The sequence below is a fragment of the Grammomys surdaster genome, unplaced genomic scaffold (assembly GCF_004785775.1).
Source record: "Grammomys surdaster isolate TR1022 unplaced genomic scaffold, NIH_TR_1.0 125614, whole genome shotgun sequence".
NCBI lineage: Eukaryota > Metazoa > Chordata > Mammalia > Rodentia > Muridae > Grammomys > Grammomys surdaster.
The window spans coordinates 986,325-1,012,286 of record NW_021620456.1 but is presented as its reverse complement, the minus strand read 5'-3'; the positions used below and the strand labels follow the sequence as shown (position 1 = coordinate 1,012,286).

At 39.7% G+C, this 25,962-nt stretch overlaps 2 protein-coding genes across 2 annotated transcripts in view; both read left to right on the top strand.

The window, feature by feature from the left end:
• The window catches only part of Fhit (fragile histidine triad), a 1,358,514-nt gene that overhangs the window by 358,384 nt on the left and 974,168 nt on the right, over nucleotides 1–25,962 (top strand). The window lies entirely within an intron of this gene.
• LOC114638636 (spermine synthase) lies at nucleotides 12,468–14,087 on the top strand. The gene has a single exon (XM_028787199.1). It carries the CDS (start codon nucleotides 12,493–12,495, stop codon nucleotides 13,591–13,593), a length of 1,101 nt encoding a protein of 366 aa, XP_028643032.1. The 5' UTR covers nucleotides 12,468–12,492; the 3' UTR covers nucleotides 13,594–14,087.

The following is a 25,962-nucleotide window of genomic DNA, read 5'->3' as shown; positions in this document are numbered from 1 at the left end:
TGGAGGGGGAGCAATCCTGACAGCACTCCTCACGGGATTGCTTTCACTCTCAGCCTCTCCTTCTCTCTTCTCTGCTCTACCTTGTCTCAGCCTCTCTTTTAAATGCCATTTCTTTTGTATCTCTGTGCGTGTTCATAGCCACAGCTGAACAGGCTGTGGTACTTAGATGTCTTAAGATGACTTTTTTTGGAGGGGAGGGTTCATTTTCTCTTGTTACCATGTGGATCCCCAGGCTAGAACTCAGGTTTTTGAGACTTGGAGACAAGAGCCTTTCCCTGCCAAGCCTCCTCACTGGCACCTCGTCTCATCCGTCTAGCCCGCAACTACTTTGGCCTTTGTATCCTGTGATTTTTGCAATTCAGTTTCTAAGCTTTCCTTTTTAGGAGTTAGTTAAAATCTCTGACAAAAATATTTAGTTTTTATGGGTAAATGAAATAAACATATTTTAAAAGAGGTGTACTTTCTGACATTAGAGGATCGGTGATTGGCGTAAAGATGCAGCTAGTTATTTAGGTTTCCGTATGTAGAAAATAACAACTCCTAACTTTATATGTTCGTTGCCAACTTTTGATTTCAATTGAAAATATGTAGTAACTTCTCAAGTGTGAAAATATATACTAGGCAGCATATTACCTTTTGCCCTATTGCTATGACAAAGCACTATGACCAAAGCAGCTTATAGAAGGAACAGGTTATTTGGGCTTATGGTTCGAAAGGCTTAGAATCCATCACCATCTTGACGGGAAGCATGGCAGAAGGCAGGCATTGCAGCAGGAACAGCTGAGAGCTCACATCTCAACAAAGTGATCCCTGGTAATGGCACAAAGCTTTTGGAACTTCAGAACCTGCCCTCAGAAACACATTTTGTCCAGCTCTGCCACAAACCTACCAAAACAGCCCCACCCATCAGGGACCAAGTATTTAATCATCTGAGCCTATGGAAGAGATTCTCAGTCAAACTGTCCCAGATTGAGACTTGGGTCCAGTGACTTAATGTCAATGTTGTAGTTTACAAGAACAAAGTAAAACAAACAAACAAAACAGGGTCTTACAACCCATTCCAAGCTGTATAACCCACACTAACCTTGGCCTTGAACTCATTCTTGCTCAGCCTCCCTACTGCTGGGATTGTAGGTCTTCGACACCATAGTCTGCAGTGTCTGCTCTTTAAGTGACCTTTCTAAGCTTTTGTGAAAAATTTCCCTCATTTTAATTCATAATTGTGGGTAAGTGCTCCAGGAGACAGGGCCAGGAACGGAAGCTTCATGGAGAAGTATTCAAACCAGAAAAATCTCACCTTGAGACCAAAATCTCAGCTTGACTTCCTTAGGAGTAAAGATAGCCCCTCCCCCTGTTCTCAGCCTTCATGCCCCAGGGCACAGAGTCTGCGATTCCCCACCCCCACCTCCATCTTTCTTTGGGAAGTCAGGTAGTATCTTGGTCAACTTACATTAAGCATCTGGAATCCCTTTTCATGGAAATGGAGCCTTCCTAACACCCGGTCCCAGCCCTTAATGATTAATGTGTGGTCTCCTTGAAAAACCTCTCCCCACTCCCCAAAGGTTTGTGTAGCTCTTGTTCACTTCCAGATAAAGAGCTGCAGTTTCACGGAATATCATCTAAGAGCTGTTTCACAGAATAGTGTCTAGAAGAGGTATTTCACTTCCCACAATAAAGAAAAGCTGTAACATCGAACAAGCATCTCAAAGAACCCCCCAACACACACACACACACACACACACACACACACACACACACACTGCTGGACTGAGATCTGAGATCTTGTAAACTCGAAGTGGTTCCCAAATACCCCAAGTGTTGGATCTAAGGGGCAGGATTCATGAAATCACATCCAGAGACAGGTCTCACCTGGGAGGCTTATTCTGGGAAAGGGGAGGGGATAAAGAGGCTTCCTCTGGGTAGAAGAAAGAAAGGAGGGGTGGGGGTGGCGTTAGGGGGTGGGAATGAGGCCTTTTATCAGGGATGTGGCACATGCGCAGGAGGAGGACATGTTACATGAGATGACAGTGGGTGACAGCAGATGGTGATGAAGTGTCCTGTTGTCTCCAGGTCCCTTGGGCTAGCCATAGAGGTGGCAGATTATCTTGCTGTTGCCAGACCCTTTGGGCTGGCTATGGAGGTCCCTGATTGCTAACACCAAGGGCAGAAGCAGAGCGAAGCCCACACATAACAATAAGAAATAACAACCTTGTTTAGATGCTTACTTACCATGTGCCTGACGATGCATATATTTTACAAAGATTACCTCACTTTATCTTCACAGAGTTCCCATTAGGTAGATTTTTGTATTTTTGTCAGATGATGAAATTGAAATTCAGAAAGCTTAATGGCTCACATAGGGCTGTACCCAGTTAATTTGCTGCCAGAGGCCAGATTTGAACCCTTGTCTTAACGACTCAAAAGCCTGCACCTCTAGTCTCCTAAAGTGGTTGAACTAGAATCTTGAGAGTTCAAGAGAGCGAATCTTTGAAGTGTTACACTTGGGCTGAAGAAAAGTACTATAACTGTAGTCATTATTATGAGACATGATAAAAGTTATAGCTGAGACCTGAGGCTATGGCTTTCCAAAAGGGTGAAAATTTTCTTTCAGATAATGTGCTAAAATTATCTTAGAAAAGGCAGTTTTATGGTAGACTATATCCCTAAATTTGGATCTGTAAGGACAGAGGCGTTACACTGTAATGCTGGAAAGGCAATAAGAACAAACAGAAGAAAGGAGAGCTGATGCAACCTGAAGACAGGAAGCTAGAGCTCTTGCAAGGACATTCAGGGATGGAAAGCAGTTGATGCCCAAGCACCTGAGACAGGAACATCATCATCAGATGGCAGCAGAGCTACCACAGGCCACATCCAGAGACTCATTGTGAATTTATAGACTGGTGGCCAGAGTGGGCAGTGGCAAGCAGTTAGCACAAAGAAGGGAGGGAAAGAGAAAGCATCTGAGCTGAATTACACATATGTCCAGGAGAAAAATGTTCTTTCTTCATCTGTTGAAGGTAAAATTGCTCGATCATGGAGGACCCTGGAGAGAGTCTTTATAAAGATCTGACAGTGAGGTTGGCCCAGAAATGTAGGCTCAAAGGCAAATCCATTTGACTTCCCTTTTTGATCTTCACAAAACTTTCCTTGTTGACCACAGTCAACAGTTACAAGGAAAGAAATAAAGAAAGAAAATTCAGGGAAGAACAAAGATAAAGGAGAAAGCACTTGCTTCTAGATTTTTGTGGCATCTGCTATAGTGGCAATGAGAGATTCCTTGGCCATATGTATTCTTGAGGTAAGATTGAGTTTCATTGCTCATTGATTTTAGTGACCTTGACAGGGATTTTATGTTTTACTTTTGGTGTGCTGTAGGTGGTGGTGCAGGTACACATGTGTGCACCTGCATGTGCAGACCAGAGGACAGTTTCTGATGCTGTTCCTCCAATATCATTCATCTTTCTTTTCATTTTTTCTTTTCTTTTCCTTCATTCGTTCATTTCTTTCTTTCCTTATCCTTCTCCAACACCTCCTCCTCTTCCTCCTCCTCCTCCACCACCACCATCTCCTCTTCCTCCTCCTCTTCCTCCTCCTCCTCCTCCTCCTCCTCATCCTCTTTTTTCTTCTGACAAGATCTCCCACTGGCCTGGAATTCTCCAAGAAGGCTAGGATGGTTGGTCCGTATTCCCAAGAATCATCCTATCTCTGCCCATCTCCCATGCCCCAGTTCTGGGATTAGAAGCATCGTACCACACGTAGATTTTTTATGTGTATTCTAGGAATTTAACATGGGTATTCATGTTTGTCAGGCAAGCACTTTACTAACTGGGTTATCTTCCCAGTTCACGTTTTGGTGGAGAAACTTATCATCCTATCCTGATGCTCTGTGATTTGGGATACCTGTGCTATGCCTCTGGCATCATGGAGCTAGTGTTCTGAAATGCATCCCAGTTGAGTACAGCTGGTTCACCTGAAGCCAAAGTGTAACCTCCTCTGTCTTAGGGCTTCTATTGCTGTGATAGAACATCATCACCAAAATCATCTTACATGTCCTGATCACGCTTCATCATGAACAGAAGTAAAGCAAGAACACAAGGCAGAAACTGAAGAAATGGTTATGGAGTGCTGCTACTTATCACCTTGTTCCACAGAGCCTGCTCAGTCAGCTTCCGTGTAGCATCCAAGACCACAAGCCCAGGGGTGTGACTACCTACAATGATCTGGGCCCTTGTCCATCAATTGTCAAGCAATAAAATGCCCTATATGCTTGCCCACAGGCCAATCATGTTGAGGCCTTCCCTTAATTGAGGTTCCCTCTTCCAGAATGACTCCAACTTATATCATGATGATGTAATACTAGCCTGCACATCCTCCATGCCTAAAGTATCATCTGAGAGCTGTTCTAAGGGACTGTATCTGACAAAGCAAGCTCGGGAAAACGGGCAGCTTTTTCTCCAAAGCTTGTGAATGTGGATCTGCTTAGGTTAAAATCTCATAACATTACTGAGATATGCTCTGGGTCAGGTTCTGTGAATAATGCTTGCATATCATGTCTTATTTATAATCATAGCAATTAATATATTCATTAATAAATACATGAAAATTATGAAATGTTAATATTGAAACAGCAGCATAATGTAGGAAGGAAAGACGAGATAAGAGAAGATAAGGGCTCAATATAATCAAACCATGTTCTATACAAATAGGCAAATATCACAGTAAAGCCCATCTCATTCCCACACATGTTCATACACATGCATGAGAATGGACACACACACACACAAAGAAAGAGAGAGAGAGAGAGAGAGAGAGAGAGAGAGAGAGAGAGAGAGAGGGAACTTAAAGCAAATAGTAGCATATTTAAAAAAAAAATAGTAGCCTTTCTTGCCTTACCTTCTTTTACCTGGAAAGATTCAGTGCTGGAAATTTGGTATTTCCTTAAAGTCAAGGTGGTTTGGATAAGTATATGTTTACATAGGTGCTTTTCTTTGTTTTCATCTTTTAGCCCAGCTGAGTTGTTTGTTCTCAAATATTTACCGTCAGCTTGAATACACAAAGCGATATAACATGCATTCTACAGGTGTTTAGAGCTCTTCAGTGGTATTTTGTTCTGTGCTGCTCTCGCCCTAGGCTCTGTATTTAGATTTAAATCCTCTTCTTTAAAATATGGCTGTGCCTTGGTTGCTTGGCTCACTGGATTGCCTTTGTGTTTTTATGATATATATATTTTATATATCATATTTTATATAGTATGACAAATATATACACATATGTACACACACAAACATGTTTCTAAATTCCCAGTTTGTTTTATTCTTTCACAGTTTTCTTCCTATATGGCACATCTTTAATAGTGATGTTTAGTTTATAAATATCCAAAATTGGGTGGAATGATGATAATATTTTAACATCAGTTTCCTGTTCTTTTATTTATTTCCTGTGTATGTTATCTTATGCCATGTTCATTTTTAAATAAGGTAACTCAGAAAAGACATGTAGAATCTCTATATCCAGATCACCCCAAAAATCCCTATTTCTGGGTGACCAGGATAGTGAAGCAACAAAGCTCAAAGTGTTTATGAATCTATGAACAATCCTAGTCAGAAAATACTCTACAGTTTTCCCTCTATTTTCCTCTTCCCTCTCCACTGCAGATACATGGCAAGTGGTTTACAGCTGTCTGGCTCTGTAGCAGTCATTCTTCTTTATATTTGACACTGACAGACACTTCCATTTCCATGTTTCCAAATAATGTTTTAAAAATATTCCAGTCATCTGTGAAGTTGACCGAGATATCAGCCTGTGAATTCGTTGGTGGAATTTCATTTCAAGCTGGTTGAGGATTCTTGAAAATGTATGGGACAGTCAGATTTGTATTTTGCACTTTGAGACATGGCAGGGAAACTGAGGGGTAGATATCAACAAATAAATAGCAGCTTTGGAAAGAATCTGCATCCCATCTCGGAATCCCATGGGGCCTACATGGTTCATTCAGCCTTAAAAGTTATGCAGTATATGTAGTTTGTATATGAAGTTTAATTTTCTGTTTACTCATGACTTCAAAAACCTGCAAATTTCTATAGCTTTGCTTAACATTCTTCTCTGTGACACTCTTGTTGTGGTAATAATTTTAAAATGGCAGCTCCCAATCTTGCTTGTTCTTAATCAGCCGCCATGTTCCCAACAAGCCTAGGCCTGCGACCAGGAGTAGCCACGGCTGTACCACCACTGCTCAGTTCAGGCTGCCCGCTCAGGCGGTCAGAGACACCAGCCCTGCCACCCATGAGATGCCAGCGTGGGAGATGGCTCTGCCAGTCTTCCACGCTGTCTTCGAAAGGCTGGGTGTTGCCCAGACCATCCCCCACCATCCACGCTGGCCTGGTAGGAAAATGAGACTCTAATGCTTAAAGATTAATCAAAGGCTTTATATGTTTGGTAATGCTCAATAACAGTATGCCCATACAATTAGAATTGTTTCTCAAATAGCTAACCTAAATATAAGTTGTTACCTTCGACTCTTCTCCATACCTGGTGGCTCTTCATCCTCCTACATCTCTGCCTCTCTAGCTCTTCCCCTTTCTCCCTTTACTCCTCCTCTTCCTCTCCCTACTCCTTCCGCCTTAGCTCCTCCTACACACTCCCTCCCCAATTCAGGAGCCAGGTAACTATTCGCATTACTCATGTTCTTTCTGTGTCTCTGTCTCTTTGTCTCTCTGTTTCTCTGTCTCTGTGTCTCTGTCTCTTTCATTCTTACTTTTCCTCCCCCTCACGCTCACTCTTTCACTTTCCCACTCTCTTGCTCTCTTTCTCCCTCTTACTTTCACTTTACGTCCCTCTCTTTCTTTCCCTCTCTTCCTCCCTCCTTCCCTCTCTCCCTCTCTCTCCTTTACTCTCAAATATAGTGTTGTTTGTTCTGCCTTTGGCTTTATATGCCCCTATCCCCCCTTCAGTGTCCCTGTTGTATTTCTGTTTCCATTATCATAGTTTAAAAACAATGATATTTCTCTTAGAAACTGGGATAAAGCAGGAAAGGTTATGTAACATTAATTTATTTTTGCCAGGAAATGGAACATATTGAACACTAATATTTTAACAAAATTTGTCTTTGTGATGTTTAAAAGTATGCTTATTAAACTCATTGTTAATACTAAGTTGGAAATAAAGAATTATGACTTCTTTGAAAATAAATACCGCATTCACAATGAATTTAATAAATAGGAACAGTGGAAACAAAAAAAGATGAAATTCATTAATTTAGAACAAATTATAATATCAGAAAAAAATCCAGCAGATCACAAGATTATAACTCAGAGAACAAACATACCCCCTGGCGGGAAATGTCAGGATGTTATAGGCAATGCTGTGTAATACAGAAGCTGTACAGTAATAATGAAGACCAGACTGAATTCATGCATAAATTAAAACATTTTCTGGTACTTGTTCTGATTTTAGAAGACTAAGAATGATTTAAACACAATTTGGAAAATCTTTATATACATGAATGACCATATTTGAAAAGAAAAGGCTGGATTATGATTTTATAAGAGATGAGAGAGGCTGATAGCTACCTCTGTGTCTTCACTATGGCACCAAGAAACAAATGATCTTATACTTGAAAAGAGTATTGGCTAGTCTTTAGGAGGAATGATCACATGACATTATAAGACAGGGTACTCTTAAGAAGCAGACTTCATGTTTGTACTCCTGTAATCTGGTGGCAGGAAGAACCAACCAACTAACCAACCAAATAAACCAAACCAAACCAAACCAAACCAAACCAAACCAAACCAAATCAACAACAACAACAACAAAATGCTATGTTTATACAGAGGGTTCTTTCTGCCCCAGGTCAATAATTTTATCTGAAACCTATGATGATGCAAAAATATCTCCATCCCTTTCTGTTGAGATGTCTGATTTATCTTATTTCTAGAACTTACTCCTTCTCTGTGTGCTAAATTCATGCATATTTTAAATCAATTGTCTATCAATAATGAAATGTTTCTCCTATTAAGTTTAACTGATTTAGTGTTTGGCCAAATCAGAATGTTTGGATAAGGTTCTGGCAATAAGACACTAGGCAAGCCTTCATTTTGTTATCAATACATTTGCAAGAATCTACATTGTACTAAAGAAAGTAAAGTTTCTACAAGATTATCCCAAGTCCCAACTAATTCATGCCTAATTTAAAATGGATTTTGCGTCTCTTCAATACATTTCCAAGCTCTACTTTCATTTATTCTTTCTCCACTGATAAGTAGGTGTAACGTCCCCTGTGTGTGCCGTCCCCTGTGGGTTAGGATCAAGGTGGCCAGTACATTACTCTTATACATGGAAATGTACCACAAACACATGCTTTACCTAGCTTTTTCTGTTGTTACTAGCCTTGTCTAAGAAGCATAGCCTGAACCTTATACCACTTTCTCTCACCTCTCTCTATGCACGAGTCCTTCGCATACTGAGAAGAGAAAATGCATGATGGGATTCCATTCAGTCCATTAAAGAATACTGCAGGACTTCACTGTGATCACAATAAATTGCATACAGTGCATTTGAGGGGGTGGGAAGTAGCCTGTGATATCAATAAATACAGTTGAAGTTATGGGATCACCTCTGCTGCTAATACTCTCAACTTCAGTTTGGGCAGAAAAGCTCAAATGGTTCAGTAAAGGTCTTATAAGTGAGTGGAACTTTCTCATGGTCTCTTGAGATAGTGAACTAGTTCCAAGACTAATAAAACATTTAGTTAACATGCACATAACTGATCACTCTGCAATCGGTGGTGTGTGTCTGAAACTACTGATACTGGTGACAGTCTTCCTGGATTATTTTTCTTTGACGTTTGGGATGATATTTTCTTCATGATTGGTTTATACATTGGTGCCATTGCAACATGACTACATGGTCTTTTCTCCCACATGGACAAAACCAACCTTGAGAACATCACATGTTTAGGAACCATCTGAAGGTCATGGTCTTGACTATATGTCAGAGAAAGATGTAATTCTGCTTTACACTTATGCTTATGTGGCAGTTTGAATATGCTTGGTCCAGGGGTGGCACTATTAGGAGGTGTGACCTTGTTGAAAGATGTTGAACTCTCAGCTCCTTCTGTGCCACGCCTGCCTGGGCACTGCCATGCTTCTGCCTTGATGGTAATGGACTGAACTTCTGAATCTGTAAACCAGCCCCAATTAAATGCTGTCCTTTTGAGGGTTGCATTGGTCATGGTGTCTCTTCACAGCAATGCAAACCCTAACTAAGATAGCTTATGATATCCAATTCTATCTCACCTGTCTGTAGTCTGTACTCCACTCCTGCAGCAACTACAGGATGCATTTCCTTCCTGACTTTCTGCAGGCACTCAGAATGCGCAGCCTAGTTTGGAATACCTTCCTGCAGTGCAACCAAATGCAAGACTTTGGTGCCTCCAGGCTAGTATTCTATCTGATAGGTTGGACTAGTTTGAAGGTAAGAGAAGTGGGGACCCTCAGGTTTTGGTTGGTGTATCTGAAAATTTAAAGAGATGCTTCTGTGGAGAAACATTTCTTCCAAACTGGGATACACAACAGTTTGTAGGAGTGCTCCCAGGGCTTTCACAGAAAGCCTTTTGGATGGAAGAAGCTAATGCTGTCTCCTTGGGATATTTTACACATACTAACTTGAGTTGTTGCTCCTTAAGATTATTTCCCTCTCTGGTTTGTTCAAAATCTGTTTCTCTTGCCTAACAAAGAAAAAATAAATATATACCAAAGACTCATCACATTTCTCTAGGATAATTAAGTAACTTCCTTATGTGCTAGTTGACTATCAGAGTTAAGCATTCACATGTCCTATATACCTTGAAAAGAAACCATCATGTCTTCACTGTGTCACCAACAAAATGGCTGTGTTTAGGGAGGCAATGTGTGAATAAAATATCACTTTTGGATGCCATCTGGACTAAGCTAGAAAAGAAGTCACAGTCTGACTTTTTTTTTTCCTGGTAAGAGATCAATACTGTCTAGACATGGTCTCATTAGGACTGTGCATTGACTGTGGCCGACTGAGATTCCTGTAATCTGGGCTGGGGGGATGGGCATCTATGTTGCCTAGTATCACAGAGAACTCCAGATTCACTGGGGTCAATTCTATGTCTTCCAGCACTGTTCAATAAACTGCCTGGTTTTGCTAGAGGATAGATGATACCCATTCCTGACTCAGATTCTGAGTCCTGCAAGTTCTGGGAATTATTCTCCATGACATTCTCCATGGCTGATGACCATTTCACAGGGCACAGGAGTGCAGTTCTGGCATCACACTGTGCTCTACTAGCCAATTCAAAATAGAAACTGAACTCTCCTCTTTTCTATCAGCTTGCTGGTTACTTTCTACAAATTAGCTCTGCATGTATGAGGATGATAGTTATCCTTCTTACATTATTTAGTGGTTTTATCATTTATGACTACATTACAGCAATTTGAATATATTTTTCAAGCCAGGATGGTTTATAATTCTTATGTAGGTCTGAAGCTGAGATGTCCTCTATCCTCCCTGTTAAGTGTTCAGACTGTTGAATGTGCTTGGGATTCTAAGTCCTTTGTTTGTGGTTACTTATTGGCATTTTTCAAGGACGTGAAGCAATGTTTGAGCCACTGGAAGCAGGAGGTGACGGAGCTTTACCTGGCTTCTCTCAGTGTAATAAATATCTGTTATTTGTCCAGTGTATTTACTTTCAAACTTTAGCCTAGATGAGCCTGACATTGAGAAATAATGCTGATTATGCAGAGGAACACTCCAGATAAAAAAGATCTTTCTCAAGAATCTAAGTGTTCCAGTAGATTAGCATTATCGATCACTTACTTCCCTCAGTCTACAGATGATTTCAGAATCCTGAAACTATTTTTCTCCCTTGTCTAGTATAATTACCAGAACAAGGAATAATCTAATTAAAAGACAACAAGGATGTGTTCTAATTGTTCTAATAAATTATGTAAATATACAGTGCGTGCAGTAGTTTCTCAATAGGGATGCATTCTGTAGACTGACAGCTGTTCCTTTACTGCCACACTTTACAGTTTATTTCTTCTGAAAGATAACTTGCAATGGCACAGTTAATTGTTCAAAATATGCTGGATCTATAACAGTTTCAGCTTCCGTGTCATAAAATGGAATGAAGAATTGAGTGTTGGCTTCTTTAGATAAAACATTGAACCAAACAGAAGAAAGTAAAATAAAGACTAATAGAATATGAAAAGGTAAAAAAAAGTCTTGTAAAGATTTGTTGTTTAAAATAGTTTAATTTATGGTATTCTTTGTGTCGGGGTGTTTGGCTCTGTGTGTGTGTGTATGTGTGTGTGTGTGTGTGTGTGTGTGTGTTTGTGTGTGTGTATGTGCACCATGTGCATTCCTGGTTTGTGAAGGGTCAAAAGAGAGTAGTGGATCCTCTGAAATTGGGTTTGGCACAGTTGTGACCAACCATGTGGTGCTGAGAAATGAACCTATGATCTTGTTAGAACAGTGGGTGCTTTTAAGTACTGATCCATCTCTCCAGCTCCTAGATTTAATGGATGTGCTTATTTGTGCATCTGTATGTGGCATATGTGTGTGTTCTCACAGAGGCCAGAAGAGAGTGTCAGATCACTTGAGATTGAATCACAGGCAGTTCTGAGCTACCCAAAGTAGGTGCTAAGAACTGAATGTGGGGATGTGGGGATCGATAGTACATGTTCTTAACTGGGGCACGTCTCCTACCCTGTCACTTTTATTATTTCAGTTCTGTGAGATGCCATTAGTTGGTGCAGTTCAATTCTAGCCATGTTGAGAACCACATTTTACTTATTTTTTGTTGTTGTTGCTTTGAATAAAACTCCTAGTACACAGAACTTAAGAGAAGAAAGGTTGATGTTGAGTTATGGTTTCAAAGAGGTTTTGGTTCATAATGTTAGGGAAGTGGAACAAAGTCCATGATGGTTGGTCTGTATGGTGAGGCATCTCATATCACAGCAGATCAAGAAGCTGAGACAGAGGGATCCAAACAAGGAATATTTCTAGAACCTTCAAAGCCTTGTCTTTAATGATTCGCTTCAGCCAGCTAAGACCCAGTACCAGTAGCCGAGACACAAGTTCTAAGTATAGGCCCATAGGGGAGATTTCATATTTACATGATATCACAATACATTGTATATTGTTTATATAGAATATAGTATTCTCTGTAAAGTCATCTCATGTCATCGACAAAATTCACATAATTTCTAATAGATTTTCTGCTTTTTTCCATGAATACCAGACTCCTTTTATGATAAAATTTGGGTATATAGAACATGTTGCATAAACAGACGAGAAAGCAAGGCAGTACAGAGAAAAGAGTGTCACAAGAAATTCATTCGGGTAGAAAAAAATCTATGTTTAAAATGAAAGGATGTGCCCGCCGGCCCGCAGCCTGACACGCCGCGCGGTCCCTCAGTCTCCCGCGGTCGCCTCCCCAGGCATGGCACAGGGCCTGGCCACACTATGGCAGCAGCAAGACACAGCACGCTCGACTTCACGCTCGGCGCCAAAGCTGATGGTGAGGCCATTCTGAAAGGCCTTCAGTCCATTTTTCAGGAGCAGGGGATGACAGAGTCCGTGCATACCTGGCAGGACCATGGATATTTAGCAACTTACACAAACAAGAATGGCAGCTTTGCCAATTTGAGAATTTATCCACATGGATTGGTGTTGCTGGACCTTCAGAGTTACGACAGTGATGTGCAAGGCAAACAAGAAACTGATAGCCTTTTGAACAAAATAGAAGAAAAAATGAAAGAATTGAGTCAAGACAGTACTGGGCGGGTGAAGCGATTACCACCTATAGTTCGAGGAGGGGCCATTGACAGATACTGGCCTACAGCTGATGGACGCCTGGTTGAGTATGACATAGATGAAGTGGTGTATGATGAAGATTCACCCTATCAGAACATTAAAATTCTACACTCAAAGCAGTTTGGAAATATTCTCATCCTCAGCGGGGATGTTAATTTGGCAGAGAGTGACTTGGCATATACCCGGGCCATCATGGGCAATGGTAAAGAAGACTACACTGGCAAAGATGTACTGATTCTGGGAGGTGGAGATGGAGGCATATTATGTGAAATTGTCAAACTGAAACCAAAGATGGTCACTATGGTAGAGATTGACCAAATGGTAATTGATGGATGTAAGAAATACATGCGGAGAACATGTGGAGATGTCTTAGACAATCTTAAAGGAGATTGCTATCAGGTTCTTATAGAAGACTGTATTCCAGTACTGAAGAGGTACGCCAAAGAAGGGAGAGAGTTTGATTATGTGATTAATGATTTGACAGCTGTCCCTATCTCTACATCTCCAGAAGAAGATTCCACATGGGAGTTTCTCAGACTGATTCTTGACCTGTCAATGAAGGTTCTGAAACAGGATGGAAAATACTTCACACAGGGGAACTGTGTCAACTTGACTGAAGCCCTATCACTCTATGAAGAACAGCTGGGGCGCCTGTATTGTCCTGTGGAATTCTCAAAAGAGATTGTCTGTGTCCCTTCATACTTGGAATTGTGGGTATTTTACACTGTTTGGAAGAAAGCTAAGCCTTAAAGAAGAGCATCCCCTGTGATGTGTGCTGCAAGCCACCTTCCTGACCTCCATATGCCGTATATGCCATCAAATGAGTCAGGCAACTGTTCATGAATTCCTTCAAGTGGTTTTCATTTTTAATTATTATTTTTAATTTAAAAAAAGCCAATGGGAAAAATGTATATTTTGATGAGTTAGGGTGTTAATTTTTAAAAGTCAGCCGAAGGACAATTAGACCAGCAAAGACTGCGGAATGCACTGACCCCCTAGAATGTGATTTTAGTATCTTTTTTTCCTCTGTGTGGGGTTTGGGTTTTTGTTTTGGTTTCAGTAGACCTTTAATTTGGACATGTGGAGGAATGAACATCATTGTTTTGTTCTGGAGAGAAGATCCTGATAGTGTTTCTCCCCTCTCACCCCCAAATTGACTTAGGTATTAAAATTTGGTGCTTTTAAAGGTTTAAAAAGAGTGATTAGCAGTGCTTCAATTAAAATGACAAAGGAGAAAAAAAAAAGAAAGGATGTGTTTATTTATCAAAAATTAAAATGTATACATCTACTCTTAACTTGTTTGAGAACAGTACATGTCCAAGTTGATTGTTGTTCTCTCTGACATACTTGCCTCTGAAATTTAATCAAAATATTAACAAGTACAAAAAATATCTTACTTCATATTTGACATGACTAGGGAGGATTTCTGGAAAGAACAATTGGTGGAAAAAAACTTTGTGGGAATACATTCTCACCTCTGAAGAACTGATTCATTGCCAAAGACGTAAACACCATACTCTGATGGCACTACACACACAGACAGCACTGTAGGCACCAACAGTACCATACACCCTGAAAGCACTGTACCAACAGTACTGTATACCCTGATAACATTGTACACACTGGCAGTTTTATACACACTGACAGCTCCATATACACTGACAGCTCTGGACCTACTGATGGCCCTGTCACACTGACAGTTCTGTACACACTGACAGCATTGTACACACAGACAGCACTGTACACACTTGACAGTATTACACACACTGACAACACTGAGAGCACCGACAGCTCTGTAAACACTGACAACTCTGTACACACAGACAGCTCTGCTCACACTGACAGCACTCGATAAAACAATACACACAATAGCCAAAGAAACAGAAAACAACAGTATACCATGAAAGAAAAGACATGCGAATTAAAAGAGAATATGTTAATGGAAATGAAGCACAATCATGTTTCTTTCCAGTCTGCTTTGCTACAAGCCGTAACCAGGGAACTTGTTTTGGCTCCTTTTCCTGTCTGCTAATATAATGTAACCACTGACATCTTCAGTTTTGATTGGCTATGTTCAGATTTCTTATTTTGTTAAACAGTTTGACATTTAAGAACTGAAGAACCTGGGGCTCAAGAACTGGCTTATTGGTTAAGAGTTCTTGGTGGTTTTACAGAGGGCCTGACTTCCATTTCTGCATGCAAGTGTGGCATCTCACAACTACTTGTAACTCCAGCTCCAGGAGGATCCAATGCTTCTGGCCTCTTAAGATGTCTATGCTTATGTAGACATATACATAATTTAAAAATAATAAAAGTAAATTGAAAATAAACATAAATGAATACACCAATAAGTAAATTAAATTGAAGGACCTGACTCCAAGGTGTAGATTAAATCAGGGAAAATCTTGTCACTTTATTTTATTTTATTTTGTGTGTGTGTGTGTGTGTGTGTGTGTGTGTGTGTATGTGTGTGTGATGCACACACACATTTGGAGGCCAGAGGTTAATGTCAGACATCTTCCTTTACTGTCCTCCATCTTATTTTTAGAGACAGGGTCATCCTTTAAATTTGGAGATCAAGACTGGCTGTTAGCAGGCTCTCAGGATCTTCTTGTCTTTGCTTCCCATCTTTACGATTACAGATATAGACCACAATGACAACTTTTTATATAGTTCTGGGGATCTGAGCTCAAGTCACATATTTGTGCAGCATGCACTTTAATGACCATGCCATCTTCCCAGTCCCCAGCTCTCTTCCATGTCTCCAAGGCCAAACATACATGCCTCCTGAGAGGCAGCATGAAGGTGACAAACACTTCTTTCAAACAGTTGGACTAAAAATAAACCAGGAAGTAGTTAACCACTGTTGTTACCTTTAATTATAATCTTCAGATTTTTTTTTCTGTTCTCTAAAATGATGATTTGATCATTAAAAGTGTGTTGGTTATAGTCTTATAACTATTCAACACCTATAGAAATGAGTTCTGTTTCCTTCCTTGAATAGGCCCTAGGTGCCTGGCAAACTGTCAGTAGGGCACCATATAGCCAGCAACAATCTGAAGGTCTCTGGATACTGAGGTATCCAATCTGAAGGTTTCTGGAGGGTGGAGTGCAGACTTGACAAACTGTATAAACATCATTCCTTCACAGACAATGGCACTGGTAAATTTTCCCTTAATAAATAATATGAAATGCATGTTAAGAAATTTTAGTCTTATGACAGAGCTATGGGAAAGCTCAAGACATTCCCTTCTCTTGCTGCCTGCCACTTTGCCATGATACCAGTATAATATTCCTTTCATTAGCCTCAGAGACAATGAAGTCATCCAGCAGACAGAGTGGACCGCATGCAAATTGGAGTACAGAAGACAGAACTCATAGAGTTTTCTTTTTCTCTTTTTGACCATTAACACAATCTAACACTTTAAAAACTAGATTTTCATTTATATCAGACTAAAGAGAATGCTACTTTAAGGGTGTATGAGTGTAGCAATCAGTGCTTTAAATGTAGCAGCTCCCTGATATACACAGAATAAAGAGTAGACGAAGTTCAGCACCCTGCCTTACCATCTTTCCCATATCATCTCCACTTCCTTCTGAAGACCTCTTGACCCTCAGACACCTGCCTGTTAGATCTGACTTTCCTCCAAATGTATCATCTCATTCAATTCTCTGGTCATTAGTGAAAATAAGAATATTTCTCTCACTATCATATGTTGCTGTAATTTTTTCACATGTCTGTTTCTCCTGCTAGAACCAGATTATTCTGGTGACATTTCAATTCAAGAAGGTGCAGTCTATTATATACTTCACTTCTTGACTTTCTACTGACACTCAGGAATTTAAAGCTTTCAAGGAGTGAATGAAAATATCAGTCAACAGTCAACCTAGAATCCTATAACCAGTAAAAATGTCCTTCAGCAATGAATGGAGGAGTGAAAGGTTTCTTTTCTTAGAGGAAGGAAAATCAAGAGAATCTGCTGCCAGCAGATCTTTCTAAAGAATGAAAACAGTTAAAATGGAATCCTGGAACACCAGAAGGAAAAGACGAAATGATCTTGACAATTGTAAATGGTGTTCAAAGTTGGACACTCTGATAAGACCTTTAAGCAGATACGTAGAGAAGTTAGGATCATTATTTTATAAATAGAGGTAAGGATGCAAAGAGAGATTTTAATTCTTATTCATACTGACATAATGAAGATACCAAGAATCTGTTCATTTTATTAATATATAATATGATATTTAACACATATGCTAAAGCTGTTCAGAGGGGTGCTCTAAAAACACTTTAGATATACCAAATAAATTACTGAAATTTTCAGATAGCTCACAAAAGGTATGGGAAATTAAAAAACAAATACAAAAAGCAAAGAGGACAAATAAAACATAAGACATCTTAAAATATAGCAATTACGTAGCTACATGTTTATAAATAAACTAATAAGGTAAGTATGGAACTTAGCTGAACTGTTATCAGACTGTAAGAACACTTCACTCGAAACAACTCCAGGGAAACTTAAAGCACAATAATAAAAGGTGTGTGTTATAAAAAAAAAAAACCTTTAATGGAAATAAAGCAGGAATAGCTGATTCTCTCTGAAAATCAGTAAAGCTGAAAACCTGCAAACAGAGAAGGCTAAATATGAGGCATGAAGCAAGGGCTATCACTACAGACACAACAGACATCAGGATAACAATGACAGAGCACCGTATTTACCCAGCATTTGACAACTTAGATGAAATACAACACTATTTAAGAAATAGTAAATTCCTGAAGTTGATCCATAGAAAATAGATAATATAAATAGCTTATAACAACTAAGGAAATTGAATTCATCTTTTTAAAGAATGTATAATACACAAATGCTTAGGCCTAAGTACATTCACTGAGGAACTCAATTTTATACTATTTCTTTCTAGTTAATTTTATAAACATATTATCAAGATTCCTCAAACATCAAAAGCAGTGCAAAAACTAAACAAATGCTATATTTCCACAACTCTGGCAAACATGTAAACGAAAATTCTTAATGAAATTATAGCAAACAAAATTTGAAAAAAAAAAAAGGATTATACGTCATGATAAAACTGAATCTATTTCAGAGATGCAAGCCTGGTTCACTAGAAAGTGAATCAATATAATTTTGTTTAATTATTAAGAAGCTGTTGTGGGTTGTCCTGGTGCTGTTTGTATTTTGATGCTAATTCTGCTTCCCCAAGAAGAGCTGCCTCGGAGGAGTGAATCATGTGACTTCATGTGAATCTTCTCCCCATGTTAGCTGGTCAACTAAAGGCTAGAGCTGGTGATTGGGCAGTGGAAGGGAAAGTGGAACTGAAAAGTTTAAGGGAGAATGAGAGAAGGGAGAGAGGAAGTCTGAGGAGGAGGGGGTGGAAGGAAAATGGAGAAGAAGCACGTGGCCTGGAGAGACCACAAGTTATAATGGATTTCATAGCTGGGGAATATAGTAGTGTAATGGTAGATCTACCTAATCTAGGCACATAGCTTATATTCATATTAATTGAGTTGTGTTTTCATTGCACAGAATTATTTGGATTGGAAATTTACCACAACAAAAAGTTAAACAATATAATTTATCACATTAACAGATTCAAAATAAGAAAAAAATATAATCAATAAGAAAGAAGCATCAACACTGGTTTTTGAAAAGAACTTTCAGAAGTGATGCAATTTAAGGGAACTTCCTCAAGTTGATAAACATTACCTATAAAAACCCACCACTTATCTGTGAATGACTGGGTAGGCAATATGTTGCCAACTCTGAAGATCTGAGTTCTACCTAGCCGGTATCATGCACCCATAGATATGTGCATAAATAAATAAATAAGCAAGCAAACCCCATCATACTTATGATGAACTAATATCATACTTAATGGTGAAAAAGCAGCATATTTCTCCCAAAATATTAAGAGGTATCACACGCACTTCCAACATGGCCATAGTGACTAATACAGCTACTACAAGTGTTCCAGCTCCTGCCATTAGAGCTAATAGGCACTTGTATATGATTGAAAACTTACATTGTCCTGACAAGTGATAAAAAAAATTCTTGAAACATTTCTCAGATTTGATCCCTTTGTCATTATGGTGCTGGAAGATAGAGTTTGGAATTGCCCTGGAAGGAAGAAGGATTATTAAATAACGTCAGATTTCACTGAATGAGAGTATGTAACAATGCCAGCTCCTGGTGGAGAGGGGACTGAAGCATGAACAGATTTCTTGGATTGATCTTGACTCTTTTAAATTTTTTAATCTTTAATTTTTTATAAAGCTAATTTCTGTTAAAGGGAAGTGCGTAGAAGAGTTAAGCCCATTTTTCTAATCCTGGGTATTTTGGAAAGTGAAGAATTTAACTTTTTTTGAGGACTAAAGAATGATAAAGATGTTTAGAGTAAAAATAAGTGAAGTGAAACAGCGCAGCTCTGTGTTCTCTGCTACTCACATCACAGAGGGAGCTCTAATCAGAGCATTTAGGAAGCAAAAGAGGAAGACAGGCAGATGAATAGAAAGGCAGAGGCAAACATTGATATTTGCCAATGACATGATTTTCTACACAGAAAAAACTTAAGTGATCTGCAAAGAAAAAAGGACATACAAAACCAACTCCTAAGGTTAGTGAGTATGCTCAACAGAGTTGTGAATAAAAGATTAAAGAAATAAACCACCAACAACACTGTGATTCTGTGTAGGAGCAATGATGGTGGACACTGAAATTAAAAATATAGTGTAATTTACATCACTACCATACATGAAATGTTCAGATGAGTCTAATGAACTTGCATACCACAACTGTACAATGCAGATAAAAGATGTAAAAGAAAATGTATATACATGCAGAAACACATCATGTTCATGGTTTTAAGGTCTCACCAGAGTAAGGATTGCAGCTATGTCCAAAATTACATGTAAGTTTCATGTCTTTCCTTTTAAAATCTTAGTTTATATAAAGGCAAGATTATGCTAAAACATTCTTTGCCAATAAACTAATTGGAGTAGTTAAAATGGTGTTAAAGAAGTCCAATGGATTTGAAGCAACCAGACTACCACAGTTTGAGACTTACTATGATGCTATAGCGTGAGTATTCATGAAGAAATAGATATGTACTCAATGGAAGCTCTCTTCAGAAGAAGAAAAGACAAAAACTACAGAGTAAGAAATATTTTCAAACTGTGTACCTAAAAAGAAACAAAGGAACAAAACCCCTTGTATTGGGAAGACACAAACCAATCCCAATATCAAGTTGAAAAAAAACTGAAAAATGGGTAAAACGTCTTAATCTGTCCCCACAAAATATGCCCACCAACTGGAGACAAGATTGTGCTCCCAGGAATCTAGTAGCTAAACAAGTGGATTCTTCCTGTGGATACTACTGAGCAAGAAACTTGATACATGTAAGTAGATGTTAAATTAATTAAAAGAGTAGGAAAAATGATGAATAAAATTAATGTTCATGTACTGGAGTCTGACTTTTTGATTGAGAGATAGCCTATCTGAACAGGACCCTGTATGTTTATATTGCCAGGAAATGCTGTAGCCATCTTAGTTTACAGAAGTATAAACCATATTGTTTGGTGGTGATGAAGTTGCCTAAGAACTGTTATCGAAATGTGTCCCTGTTGTTAGGTTATGAATGACTATAATTAGAAGAGCAGCTTCAAAAGCCAGAGACTGACTTAGAAGGGGGAGGGGAGGGGCTGATGGTACAATTCCAGAAAGAATCAGGAATTATTGTCACTGTGAATTAAGTGGGAGTTAAGGAATCCTACGCAAACCTTGAAAAGACTCTAAATACCTGTGAGATCCTGCACTTGGCTCCTGAAGAGCTGGGAACAGCCCTCTCACTCTCCCTTCAACCTCAGGAGGAAGGCTAAAGAGAGTAGCCCAGGGAATACAAAGGTCAGCAGAACCACAAGGCAACAGCAAGCTTAAGCGGAAGACTCCACTATGGGATCCTGTTCATTCCAAGTATAGACGGACTCTGTGGTAGGAGATCTGTCCAGCCTTAGAAAAGAGGCTTAGAAATACCAATAACCATAGCTCTTCTAAGCCACTCCCTGTAGGACTGTGTGGTCCAGCCCTAATACCTTTATGAACAAGGACTAACACTAGCTACTACTGACATGTGGACCCTCAGCACTCATAGGCACTATGAGCTCAGATTGGCTATAAATATAATGAACACTCTGAATCTTGAATGCTTAACATAAAATTTTTAATGTTCCATAAATTTTATTACATGTTGAAATATTTTTGATCTATTGGGTTAAGTAAAATGTATCTTAAAAAATAATTTCTTAAATGAATAAGAGAACAGATTTCTTCTCTAGTGAAAGCAGGAAACGAGGTTTGTACAGCTTAGAACAGCACAGTATCAACCCAAAGGGAATGGCTACTCAAGTAACCAAAAGATACACCGTGTCACACAGCATAGATATGTGAACTGTCTGTTCATGTGTGCTTTTGTGCCTGTCCTTTGTGTCCATGTGTGGCATCAGAGGGGATTCTTAGGGATAAGCCTTTGCCTACCACATTGTTTAAGAAAGGCTTTCTTGTGTGTTGCTGAATGCACCAACTAGGCTGGCTGGCCCACAAGCATCTGGGGATCTTCCTGTCTCTGCTTCCCACTTCAACTTAGGCACATTAAAGTCAGCATTATTGCTCCTGCCTTATATGAGCTATGGGATTTAACCTCAGTTCCTCACGCCTGTGTAACAATAGCTTTACTCATTCAGTGATCTCCCCAGACCCGAGGCTCTTCTTTGTTAAAATATTACACACAGACACACAGACACACACATACACACTGCTGAATGACAGAGTAGGCTGTCTTGATATTCATATGAATTCTTTCATTTTCTGGTTTATCTTGAACTATTGATTAAATTATCACAGACATTGGGACATAGAAAAGATACCAATTTGACTATCACTGTGAGTTCATCCAGTGTGTTTGAATCATTCCTTGAGAAAGAGAATCCAGGATCCACAGTTTACTAACTGTAATTCAGGGACCTGGAAAGTGGCTCAAAGGATAACAGCCTCATGTGCAAGCATGAGGTCCTGAGTTTGGATCCCAGGAACTATGTAAAAAGCTGGCCAAGGCCACATGACCCTCTAATGCCAGCACTGCTTGCCAGCATGTCAGGGAAGTGGGTGGTGAATAGGAGTATCACTAGAGCTTGCTAGCTATCAGCCAGAAGAAGAGAAGGGCTTTAGGTTTGTTGAGGGAACCTGTATCGAGGGAATAAAGTGGAGAGTGAAGAACAGGATGCTCTGTGCCCTCCTTTGGCCTCTGCATGTACATGACACAAGTACACATATATTACACTATATTGCACCATACACACATACAGAGAAAGAGACATAGACAGAGAAAAATCAGAGACAGAGAGACAAGACAGGCAGAGACAGATTGCAATTTACACCGTTAATAATTGAATCTGCCCATGTTTCCTCATCTTTAAAACAGGAATCAAAGAAACAGTATTAATATTGGGAAGGTCCATGTAAATATCTCACGATTCAATGTGAGAAAATGCTTAAATAGTGCTAGGCATAGAGCAAGCCTTCTCACAGTGGACTATTGACCACAATCTCTGTAACCACCAGAACAGCCTGTAAGGTAAGTATAGATGGTATCTGACTTAACATGATGCGGCTTAATGATTTTTAATTTGATGAGGGTACAAAACCAGTATGTATTCCATGGAAACAAAACTTAAAATTCTCAATGGAGATCGTTTCCTGGAGTAGTGATAGGTTGGCATGATTCTCTCTCTTATGCTAGGCCACAGGAGTAAACCTGGTTCCAATCAGCCATGAAACCATGAGGGGATTGTGTCGCTAAGCTAGGATGAATAGTCAATGCACTTTCTATGTAGGGTATAATCCAATGACATCTTTCCTATGTCCCAATGTCCAGGATAATTTAATCAATAGTTCAAGATAAACCAGAAAATGAAAGAATTCATATGAATATCAAGACAGCCTACTCTGTCATTCAGCAGTGTGTGTGTGTGTGTGTGTGTGTGTAATATTTTAACAAAGAAGAGCCTCAGGTCTGGGGAGATCACTGAATGTGTAAAGCTATTGTTACACAGGCGTGAGGAACCAAGTTTAAAATCCCATAGCTCATATAAGGCAGGATCAATAATGCTGTCTTTAATGTGCCTAAGTTGAAGTGGGAAGCAGAAACAGGAAGATCCCCAGATGCTTGTGGGCCAGTCTGCCTGATAATGGACTTCTCCAGAATCCACTTGTGATGGCTTTTCTGGAATCCATACCCACCATAAGCCAAGGAGTATCTGTAGTATTATCTTAGGCTTAGAGAGGAAACTACTGTCTGGGCCTGGAAAACCTGTGTTATCCTGTCTCATAAATCATAGCCCCTTGTTGCTGTAAGCAGCTTTCTAGTGCTCCTTAGGGGTTTATCACACTTGTATACAGAATATGTTGCTGAGGGCTGGGTTCTGGGTGGGAGTTTTTATGCTGGAATCCTGACTCACCATTTCAGATGGTGGACAAATGTTAGCTGCTGTCTACAACTGTGGTCAAGACTATCTTCCCAAGATTCATGTATTTAAGTTTGGTCTGCAGCCCATGGTTCTGTTAGGCTGTACTGGAGTCTTCAGGATGTGAGGTCTAACTGGGAGAAGTTAGAGGATTAAGAGAATGTCCTTGAAAGGGGTATGGGGACACAAGAACCTTCTTGCCTGTCCTTTTTCTTCTCCACTACTGTAGATGCACAGTCGTCCTTCACCATGCACTCCTACTGTGGTATACTGTACTGCCACTGGCCCAGAGTAACAGATCCAAGTGACCACCACTTCTAGGGCCGGGAGTCACTCCTTCACAGGGACCCAGATATTCAGTTCCAGCCTGACAAAGCTGATTAGCATGCTACTTACCTGCTGTTCTGTCACATGGTGTGATGGAGGTTCCTCTCTTAAAGGTTATTGTTCAGGAATGAACCAGCTTCTGGAAAACCCTCCGCATACCAAATGCCCTGTATTTGTTAATTGTTATGCTTGCTGCTTTTTACTCTAAGTATGAACTAGACCCCAGAGCTCCGTGGTGGTTGAGCTAAGACTGTAGGCTCTTCTCAGTACCCTCTCTACTTTGGTACATAATTGCTTTAGTTCTCATTCATCTTTTCAGAGTCTAAATGTAGAAAGTCAGAGTTGTTAGTGAAGATTTCCAGAAGAACATTTTCTAAGGGAGGGGGAAAAAAGCCTTTAACTGCCAAGTCCAGGGATTTAGAATGTGGCTTGGTGCTGAAGTAATTGGCTCTCTTAGTCTTGCATTAGAAGAGATTCTTTTTCAGAGTGTAAGGTTGAGAAGTACGAGGGGAACTCTCACATTCTGGTAATTGCTCTAAGGGGTAACTTACCTTAAAAAAAATGTTATTCAGCTGCTGTTCCTTCCTCTCTGTGCCTTTTGAGAATCCCATCACCTATCCTAAACCACCACACTCTCTTCCTCTTTCTGAATTTCCACTTTATCTAGTTAACGGTTGCTTCAAGTACCATTGCTTAACATTCTCTGTGCAGTTTTAGCAATTTGTTGGGGCGAGTGGTGTGTACATGTTAGCACTGGGGAGTTTTTTTTTTTTTTAGGACAATGCAGAAATGATTTATCCATCAAGATTTTATATCTGCCAGAGAATCAAGGCATAATGGAAGCTACTTGAAGCACACTATACACTGCTTGTGGCTGTTAAACTACTTTAGCACACGGTATATTGGCTGTACTAGGGTGGCCAGAGATTAATTCAAAGGGTCCCATTAACATATTGGCTCTAGGATGAGATATTTAATATTTCTTCAGCTACAGTGTGTGTGTGTGTATGCACACGTGCATATAGGCATCTGTGTATGTGTGCGTGTGAATGGAATGGAATTAGCCATGAAATCAGAACTTTACAACACTCCAGTATTGAAAAAATGGATTTTAAATTCACTTCCATCTTCCTGATAGTTAACCAGTCAGATCATTTTATAATTTTGTTTTCCATATGCAAGGAAATCAAAAGGACAGGTGGGTTTTTCACTTGTCTTTTATGTCTTCCTCCAAACCAAGAAAACATTAGGAAATTGCAAATATATTCTCATTCTGTCATAAAAAAGCTTACTGTTTCCCTTCATCAGGTGCCAGTTCAAACTCTGACAATTCTCTTGGTTTTACTAGCACTAGAGTAACGAAGAGAAATATTCTGATATTAAGACACATTTCAAGATATAACTAATGCTGTCTTATCATGTGGTTATCTCTGGCTCTCCAGAGACATTTAGGGTATTAGATAGAAATCATGATAAACTCTTCCCTATCCTGCATTCTCACTAATAATTGGAAGTGTTGGCAAGCATATGGAAAGAAAATTTTTTTCTTTGTTACTTTGGTTTGTGGCAGAGACAGACCCCTGTAACAAAGGATCGCTTAATGGGGGAAATAGTTTCTCATGTATACATGAGAGATGCTCAGAGATGCTCTGAGTTCAGGTTCAAACACCACCACAAACCTAAACAATGAAGGCCATTTATGGCGAGATGCCCAGGAAGGCCATGGTAAGCAAAGTGAGGTTCCCTGTGTAGATTTCTTTCTGTGGTTTCAAGGGGCGCACATCTGCAGGGATTTAGAGGAAGTGAACTTGATCGTTGAGTCACTCTATCAACACGAATGTCTCCTAAAAGTGTTTCTGTTTGCTTGTAATCTCCACAGTAACTAATCTTTCACTGCAGGTAAATATTTAGCAAAGAAATATCACTATTGGGGTAATGCACTCTGGTGTCCTATAGTCATATTTTGTAGTGGAATTTTGGTCTGATTGGATTTCCCCATTCCTAATGCACCTGAGTTGAGCCAGAAGGTTTGTATTTTTTCAGCCTTCACTGAGCAACTACTGTCAAAATTGCAAGAGGCACTTTGGAGCATTTTACTGTATGCTAGGACCAGGGTACAGTGACACATGTATTTCTGTGTCTCTTCTCTCCCCTCTACTCCCTTCTCCCCTCTTCCTCTCCTCTCCTCTCCTCTCCTCTCCTCTCCTCTCCTCTCCTCTCCTCTCCTCTCCTCTCCTCTCCTCTCCTCTCCTCTCCTC